At 40.9% G+C, this 10,066-nt stretch overlaps 1 protein-coding gene across 2 annotated transcripts in view; it reads right to left on the minus strand.

The window, feature by feature from the left end:
* Positions 1–302: 302 nt before the first annotated feature.
* LARS2 (leucyl-tRNA synthetase 2, mitochondrial) overlaps positions 303–10,066 on the minus strand; it is a 315,249-nt gene continuing 305,485 nt past the window's right edge. For both annotated transcript variants that reach the window (XM_075316613.1, XM_075316614.1), the window contains exons 19-21: positions 2,219–2,330; positions 1,103–1,230; positions 303–1,010 (exon numbers count right to left, since the gene is read on the minus strand). In XM_075316613.1, the coding sequence (XP_075172728.1) occupies positions 831–1,010; positions 1,103–1,230; positions 2,219–2,330 (420 nt within the window). In that variant the 3' untranslated portion in view covers positions 303–830. The remainder of the gene's footprint in view (positions 1,011–1,102; positions 1,231–2,218; positions 2,331–10,066) is intronic.

The raw sequence follows: 10,066 nt of genomic DNA on the forward strand, positions 1-10,066 counted from the left end.
CACAGCCCCTTTGCAACATCCAGTACAACTCTTTATTTTTCCAAATGCATCCTTCATTTTATTTTCTAGCTTCCTCCGATGAAGCCAAGCACCCCAACCTCGGTCTCTGGTAGGTTTCCACCCATTGGGGATACCAAACATTGGTTCCTCCACCTGCTGTCTGTCGATGCTGGGCTCACCTGCGCTGTCCTACCTGGCATGGTGACCTATTTCAACCATGATGCCTATGAGGCTGCAAGGTAGTCTTTGCTGTACACTTAATGCAGATGGGGAACTGCCATGTAATATACAAACTTACTCATATTGTTTAAAACCTTATTTATGTTATTTTATTATGATTTTTTTCCTATTACTTTGCATTAAATGACACCGTAGAAAATGTTTTGAAGGTCAATCACATGAAATACAGACGATAAGACAAAATGCAGCTACTAATAAGACCAGTTATTGCCTCGTGTGCATACATATATACGATACTTATTGAGCCGTATTACGGGTCATTTTACAGAGGTGTGGTTCTTGCATACAATCATATGTTAAGAAATATGAAGAGTTAATAGTCATTACAAAGTGACATAATAAACGTGTCCTTGTACCTTTAAGTTAAAATGTACAACTTTGCTGTCAATCATTTGCAGATTTTTAGTTCTGAGATAATGGGATCTGAAAAAATTGTCTTATTTAGCAGCTGAAAGGTGTCTCAGGAAATCCTTGCATATAAACATGGCCACAAAATGGCTGGATAAGCAGATGCCAAGGATAACGCTGGATCAGTGCAAACACCACGCTCACATTCACAGTGTGACAGGCTTGGATTGTCTCTGAAATCTTCACTCCTGCACAAGGAAGTTAACAAGAGCCGTCCGCGGAGAGAGAATCACCCGCCTGATAGTCCGGCCCTGAAGACAGTTTGAGCCAAGGTCACTCTGCATAACAAGGTCTTTGACCTTCTCAGCGTCGCGGGATACTGTGTATGGTACACTGACTGACCCATAGCTTTTATTATTGATCTGCAAAACATAATGTATATACAAAAGTATAACAAAAAGCTAAACAGACAGGTCATACATGGGCAGGTGCATTGTCCCTGTGTCATACTCACCAGTACAGAAACTTCTACTGTGTCAGGTTGGCTTAGATATTCCGGGTCAACTGTGGGCCAAGTATGTGAAAGGACATCTGTGCTCCAGTTATACTGATGGCACAGTTTATGAGCCACATGTCCCATACCTAGAAAACAGAAAAACTGATTATATATAGTATACAGTGATTAGAGTATCTACAAACAGGCATAATCTAAACTTGGTCTGAAAATAATTTTTTAACTGCATTTCTGATATATATCAGAAACACTAGATTATAACCTGTACCACCCATGCTTAAAAAATACAAAAGATTTAAAAGGTTATTCCCATTTCCAAGATCCTATCCCAATATGTAGTAGGTGTAATAATATTAATATTAGCAAATATACCCAATTTGAAATGTAGTATAGTTCTCCTGATTAAGCTTTGTCTCTTACCTCATGTGCAGGGCATTGCAGCTTAGGTATCCATGGTTACATCCACTCATCTAGTGACAGTTAATTAGTTGCTCATGGTCGGAACCATAGATACCCAAGCTGAAATGGCTGCACATGAGGTAAGAGACATGGCTATATTGGGAGAACTATACTACATTTCCATTTGGAAGTAGTTGCTAATATTATATTACTACATATTGGGATAAGATCTTGGTGATGGGAATAGCCCTTTAAGGTTTGATATATTTTATAACACAAAGAGGATCCCATGAAATAGCAGTCATACTGTCATTAGTGTATTACATTAAAGGGATAGGTCACCTTTTTTATATAAATGGTTATATTTTTTACTAAAATTAGTATTTGCGCTTAGGTTCTATTAAAACATTTGCTGGGTGCAAAGTGAGTTCACTAAGAAGCCATCAGTCAACCCACTGAGAGCGTGTGATGGGGAGTTTGTAGCTCATTATCTTTATTTATCGGCGTCCTCTCAGCTGATTTATGGCCACATACAAGTTGAATGTGCGGAGAAATAAAGAGACTGTAAAAGACACATTCTTGTATTTAAGTAAAAGAAAAAAGTCCCCAAAGATGGAAACCTCTCTAAATTAAAATGTCTATACTTGATTACAGTATTCAAGATTGTAATCTATATTCTGCTCAGAATATGTACTTAATAAGATTTCCAGGATTTACCTTTCCATAGCTCTGACGCCAAATGTGGGGCCATGGGTGAGATCATAATAATGAGGCTCGCTAATGCATCTTCAAATTCTCTGCTGTGCTGAACAAGTCGAGGAGATGATTGCTGAGAGAAATGACAGAGGTGTCTTATTAGTCACACGCCTTATAGACTACTTTGCCGACAAATCTTTCCATTTATTACTTGCTACAAGACACGAAGATAGATCATATTAGACATATAAATGCAATAAATTTACAGATTCCTCCTCCCACATCATTGCTGCTCATAAATTGGAGGGTACATTGTGCACCTTATGCTGCATCCAATTAGTGTATTTAGAAAGCACAGACTATACTGGATCATTACAACAGATGATTGCACTAAGGACAGTTTACCATGGACGTAATCTGGCTACATTTTAAAATTAAATATATGATACCGGTGAATTTAGAATCAATTTTTTGATCAAATATCACTTACATTTAAGGGAAACTGTCAGCAGGTTTTTTGCTATATAAGCTGAGAACAGCATGCGGTTGGGGTTAAAAAACAAAATTAAAAGGTTGGTTCACCCATATTTTTTATTTTTTAGATCGATATTATATTGAGAAACAATGTTTCAATCAAATCTTATGTTTGCAATAGTGCCTGCGAGAGGCGCTATTGCAGACCGCTGTTCTCCACTACGGTGACGTCACATCAAGTACCAGACACGTCACATCACTGCGGCCGACCCCAGTCTTCCCGACTCACTGGGCTGTGGGCGGTGTTTCACCGCTGTCACAGCTCAGCGCGTCTCCTGCTTGCAGCACTTTGCTGTGAGGGAGGAGGAAGCTGGGAGCTGATGGGCTGTGACGAGCGTTGAAACACCACCCACAGCCCATCACTCACGGACACTGTGGCTGGCCGCGGTGTTAGGAACTTGACATGATGTCACTGGATCCCCGAGGTCACGGAGGCGGGGGGTCACAAAGCGGGGAACAGCGGTCCGCAATAGCGCCTCTCACAGGCACTATTGCCAACATAAGGTATTTGAGAGAAACATTCTTTCTCAATATAATATCGATCTAGACAATGAAAAATATGGGTGAACCACCCCTTTAACTATGCGTCTATTATAAGGCTGTGTGCTGCTTACTTCAACTAAAGGCTTTATCACCTGGTGATAATCATTGCCCAGACTATAATGTCACGTGCACAGCCGATCAGCACACCTCACTGCCAATGTACAATCTCTATAAACAAAGTAACGTCTGCGATTCGACGAGGGCAGGCACAATGAGTTCAGCATGGCTGTTGACAAATCTCTATAGAGAGCCTGGTGTGGGGAAGCTCTCTCAGCTCTGCTACATGGCTAAATGTAAAAGTTCTGATTGTGTAAGAACTGCTGCTGCAGCTAGTAATCTAAGTGATACATTTTGGATTCAGAGTCTATTGGCCTACATCATGCTGTTCTCAGATGAGGTAGCAAAAAGCTGCTGACAGATCTCCTTTAAATTAGATTACAGCTTTTGTAGTGGTAATAGGGATACTAGAATGAAGCCATATTACAGCCATAGGAAACTGGCCAAAGAGATATTCTCATGTTATTAAATTGATTTAGTTAGTCCGACAGCATGAAAATAAGCAAGTTTACAATTGAATTGCTTTTTCTAACTGCTGTTATTCTCCTGCAATGAGAGATTTTATTTTATATAGATCATGTGCACAATTATTAGACAATTGAGTATTTTGACCATATCATCATTTTTATACAGATTCTTCAACTCTAAGATATATAAACTTGAATGTTTATTGGATGAAGCAGATCAGGTGATGTATATTTGTGAAATGAAGGAGCGTGTGGCCTCAGAATAGCAACAGAATTATTAGGCAGTTTGTTTTCCTCCAGCAAAATGGGCCAAAAAAGATTGAAATGACTCTGAAAAGTCAAAATGTTTTAAAGCGTTACAGAGGGATCCAGCACTCTTGGAATAGCTAAGATATTGAAGTGTGAATCACAGAATCATCACAACTTTTCCTGCAATTAGTTAACGGAATTGCAAAAACATCTTGAGAAAACCCCCGCATATTTACTGTCAAAGATTTGAGAAGAATAAAACATGACAGAAACAGAACCAATAATCCTCAAGTACCGTCATATTCCAGAATGGCAATGTCCCTGGAGTGCCCAGAAGTACAAGGTGTTCAGTGCTCAGAGACATGGCCAAGGTAATGAAGGCTGAAACCCAACCACTACTGAACAAGACACATAAGTTGAAACATCAAGACTGGGCCAAGAAATATCTGAAGACAGACTTTTCAAAGATTTCATGGACTGATGTGATGAAGTGACTCTTAACGGACCAGATAGATCGGCCTGTGGCTGGCTCAAGATTTGACTTTGACAGTACTGCTATAGGCTGGTATTATTAAACATGAGTTAGTTGGACTTTTTGAAGTTGGACTCAAAATCAATTCCCAAACTTTCTACCAGTTTTTCAGACACTTTTCTTCAAGCAATGATACAGGAAAATGTGTGCATCTGTCAAGAAAATCATCATTTTTAGGCAGGACAATGCTCATTCGCATGCATCAAAGTCCTCCACTGCTTGGCTAGCGAGGAAAAGCCTTAAACATGAAGAATAATTACATTGCCTCCTTCCTCACCTGACCTAAACCCTATTGGGAACTGTCTCTGGGAGGCTATGGTTGGTTGAATGTAAACAGATTAAGAAATGGATAGGCTCCATGCATAGAGGTCTTATGAGTGTTATGGAAAAGAAGCGTGGCTATATTGGGCACTGACATTTTTTGGAAATGTCAGAAATATATTTTTGTTCATTTTGAGTTGTTTGGTTATTGTTCTCACTTTACCAGATGATAGTAAACCATTGAGATGGGAAAATGTACGTTTCATTTAGCTGCATAATAATTCTGCATACGAATAGTTAAGCAATAATTATGTGCACATAGATATTCTCCTAAGAAAGAAGACAATCTCAATGTCACTTTCTAAATATTCAGATTTATTATTTTTGGATTGATTGGCAGCACTGTAGTTGTTCAAAAATAACATGAAATATACAACTTGCCTAGTAAGTGTTCACACAGTGTAGTGCAGAGCTATTTTCCAAGCAGCTCCGCCACCAAAACCTGGCCAAATGTGAACAGTAGTTACACTCCAAGGGATGAGTCAATTCGTATCATCCCAACCCAATGAGTTCTATACTGTAGTTAGTTGCTCACCTCTGTCTCAGCTCCTGACAGGGATCTTATCACAATCCACAACATCAACAATTTTCACAAAATTTCTTGAGATCATGGGTCTCTCACTTTCCTGAGCTGTGTACTCCTTCAAATGCCCTGCTATTTCTATAGGTAACTATAGATGTACACTCAGAACACACATTGACAAACTGTTGTAGCGGCTTTTGAAGCAACTCACTAGAACTGTCACTCAAAGAGGAGTAAGCAACAAGCATGTAAGGAGACTGCATAGCTCTGAGATGCTCAAGAGACAACTCGAGGATAGTTTGAGTGGCCAAAGTAGTTACATCCCCAGAAATATAACTCTACACATTCAAGTATTTCAGTTCAATTTCAATTTCTTTATTGTTATTTCTCCTTCTTCCCACTTTATATAGCACATTATATACGGTACATATTGGCAGTGGTTTTACTTTTGTTTTATTTCTACTCTTCTGAAAAGTAAAGTAATTATAGTTTGCTGGAAAATGTATGAGATGGGTCAGGAAATGAAGAGTGAGAACACAGGGTACTGTGAAAAGATCTAATAAATAATGTGCGATAAGGTCCTGCTGAAATGAGAGAAATGCCACCTGATCGTTGACTTTATGTACAAGGAACTATGGTGCCAAACTACAGTCATAGTTTCTAATAAAGAAGCTTCATCACCAACATCCTGTTCAGATCTGAAACTGATCCATAAGAAATCAGGAGCCGCATACAAATTAGACAACCCACAGGCAATGTCGCTCTCGGTTATGCAGAATAATATTGAGACTTGACATGATCTTGTCATGTCACAGACGATGGGAACCCTTGTGAGTTACCTTGCCTCATCTGTAATATTGCCTTAATATTACATAGTACAGTACAGTGCTAATACCCATTTGCTTGTCACCTGCAAAAAAGTTCTAACTTTGGAAATAACTGAATTCTCACATTAACTTGATAAGGCCTTACATATTTCCTTATTAGATAGGTCTCCTGATTTTTGTTATACTGAAAAATTATGCAACTTTACTTAACCCTTCAATACAATATCACATACCATATTTTTCATTTTATACGACGCACTGGAGTATAAGATGCACCTCAAATTTAGAGATAAAAGAAAAAAATAGGGGGGGGGTCTGTCTTATACTACTGTGGTGTCTTACCGGAGGGGGGTCAGCAGTGGTGGTGCAGCAGAGTCACAGGAGGCAGGGGTGATGCTGCAGGCACTGTGGTGGGGGCTGTGCTGGCTGTATGGAGCAGGGCGGTGCGAAGGGTGTCCCAGATGCTCTGTTGGCGGTGCAGACTTCAAACAAATTGCACCTAGAGTGGGTGTGTGCGCAGATTGAGCTCTTGGCTAAATGACAAGCCAAGATCTCATCTACGCACGCGCCACCTTCGGGCACCATTTTCCTTAAGTCCGCAGCTGGAGGCGGCACGTGCGCAGATGAGATCTTGAGCCGAGAGATCCATCTGCGCATGCACCAACTCCGGCGCCATTATTTGAAGCTCGGACACCCGCTGCAATGCACAGCAGCCTGCAAAGCAACTACTGCAGCCAGCACAGCCCCCACCGCAGCTAGCGCAGAGCCCATTCTCCATCTCCCGGTAAGCTACATTCGGATTTCAAGACACATCCCTCATTTTCCTCCCAAATTTTTGGGAGGAAAAGTGCATCTTATAATCTCAAAAATAAAGTACATGTTTGTGAGTGTGTTGAGGAGAGCCATAAAATGAAATACTTAATTAACCTCTGGACATAGAGCATTGTGGGAAATATATCGATTTGCCTTACATAATTCAGGTTTCAGATCATATACATGACACAGATATAAAGATGGCCACCATTTCCTGTTATCCACACCTTGCTTGGAATGCAAGGAATGTCCAGATGAAAGAAGACCACCATATAAGGAAAGACCCTTGGTCAAGCTACAAGACATCACAGACCAAACCATCAGCATGGATGCACCAGATGACGTCCCTCCCATCGTCATGGTTTCATCCACTGGAGTCAGACCTGCCCATCAACAGCAACACGGATCTCCCCATTCCCTAGCCCATGAACTGTCCCACTAAATGGGCATATCTGAACTTGTGTACGCCCCTAGCCTATATCAGAGGACGCATGAGTCTCCTCAGTCTGTTTGGTGTCATCTTTACTGTGACCAAGAAGAGACTTCATATCCGACTGTGTCTGGTGTGAATTCTTTTATGCATGCACTTGGCCCATATAAATTTGGCCAGGCAGTAGGCAACTAGTGATCTCTGGTTAAGAGTTCACCTTAACAAGTGCAGGGTTGATTGCAAGTGAAGAGGGTTAAGAAGCTGAGAGCTCTCCACAAGCGGCAGACACTGGCTCTCATCGGTGCCCCATGACATCAATGGATTAATAGGGCAGCCGGGTGCACTTGTTGCTGCCATCTTGGTACTCCTCTGGTGCTCAGCTCTATGCTGAGATATAAAGGAGACCAAAATTTACATTATATACTCCAATAATGTGAAATTATAGTATAAGTGATTGCAAAATCACAGTGAACTAAGGGAACTAAAAATAAAAAACCCCCAAAAAAATCTAAAGACAAAAGTTAAAATTACCCCCCTTTTTCACTTTTAAAAGAACGAATTAAAAAAAAAAAAAAAACATATTTGGAGTCACCATGTTCAAAAATGTGTGATCTATCAAACTATAAAATTGATTAACCTGATATGTAAATACTGTAATCAAACAATCAAAAAGCCAGAAATGTGTGTTTTTTGGTCACCATCCCTCCCTAAAAAAATGCAATAAAAATAGATCAACAGATTAAAATGTCATATATAGGAAAAATGGTATCTATAAAACATTCAGCTTGTCAAGCAAAAAATAAGCCCTCATCCAGCTCAATCGATAGAAAAACAAAATGTTACGGATCTCAGAAATTGGCAAAAGCGGGGAAGATAGCGGGTGAAATACGTATCAAATTTGTCATCGAGTTTCTAAGAAAATATATTTCTAAAGGTGCTATTGACATGAATTTCTTATCAGATGTCGGGAACAAGCCACCATTCCACACAGGCAAAGAAATTCAACTATAAATATCCATAAATGTAGTCACGTGTAATAATGAGAAATGACACAGGAGGTTTCGAAGCTGTTATCAAAACAAAAAAAGCCTTTTGTATGAAATATTAAATAAATTTCATTAAGTGTGTTTAATACTTTTTCATTTCACATTATTACACATAACTTAAGGCCGCTTTACACGCAACAACATCGCTAACGAGATGTCGTTGGGGTCACGGAATTCGGAACACACATCTGGCCTCGTTAGCGACGTTATTGCATGTGAAACGCACAAACGACCATTAACGATCAAAATTACTTACCTTATCGTTGACGCGTCGTTGCTATCCCGATTGTTGCTGGACGCAGGTTGTTCGTCGTTCCTGTGGCAGCACACATCGCTACGTCTGACACCGCAGGAACGAAGACCATCACCGTACCTGCGGCCGGCCGCAATGAGGAAGGAAGGAGGTGGGCGGGATGTTCGTCCCACTCATCTCCGCCCCTCCGCTTCTATTGGGTGGCCGCTTAGTGACGTCGCTGTGACGCCGAACGAAGCTCCCCCTTAGTAAGGCAGGTAAGTATGTGTGACGGGTGTTAGCGATGATGTGCGCCACGGGCAGCGATTTGCCCATGACGCACAACCGACGGGGGCGGGTACGCTCGCTAGCGATATCGATAGCGGAGCATGTAAAGTGCCCTTTAGTTTATGGACATCTATGGCTTAATTTCTTTGCCTGTGTGGATTGGATGGGTTGTTACCGGCATCTTCTGAGAAATTCATGTCAATAGCACCTTTAAAAATACAGTATATTTATTTACTGTAGAAAATTGCTGACGTGTTCAATACTTATTTCATCCTCTGTATTAACACATATTACATTATATATACATAGCAGGTTTAGTGGATAAAAAAGATTGGGGGGTCTTCTTTAAGAAAAAAAATCATCTTTATTAGGACCTATGTAAGTCTCGAAGGAGAGATCACCTAAGAGCTCTGGTCTATTACAAGAATGAGCGGCCATTAAAAAAGAGCAGTTCTTAATCCAGCAGAATCAGAGTATCCCTCCATTTTCTCTAATTGACCATGTATGATTACGTCTTGCAGGACATAATTGCTCCCAAGACTATCAGCTGAATGACCGGCCTTCAGAAGCCATACTTCTGTTATGCAGATGGTATGAAGACAACCCCTTTCAAAATGACCCCTCTAAGAAACAGAAAAGAAATGTAATACTACTGTATGTTCTGAGGATTTCGATTGCGTTAGGGCAATGACAACAGAGACGAGTTCTTGGTACAAGATGTTATATAATATGTCACCACGGTAGATACACAACGGGAATAAACACAGTAAAACAACACACAAAACGGAGCGAAGGGGATTCCCGGGGCCACGCACCGGACTCCCCCAGGGAGACCACCAGAGCGAACCCCTGTACAGGGACTGTCCGGCAATCAACCCCGGAAGGCCTAAATGTGCGGCAGCCGGTACACAAGGGGCAAGTGGTATAGTCCAGGAGTGTCCGTACGGGATGATTGTCCAGAGTGGTTACGAACCGGGCAGAGTGCTGATCAAAGACGGCAGACGGAG

Source organism: Anomaloglossus baeobatrachus, chromosome 6 (genome assembly GCF_048569485.1).
Source record: "Anomaloglossus baeobatrachus isolate aAnoBae1 chromosome 6, aAnoBae1.hap1, whole genome shotgun sequence".
Lineage (NCBI taxonomy): Eukaryota > Metazoa > Chordata > Amphibia > Anura > Aromobatidae > Anomaloglossus > Anomaloglossus baeobatrachus.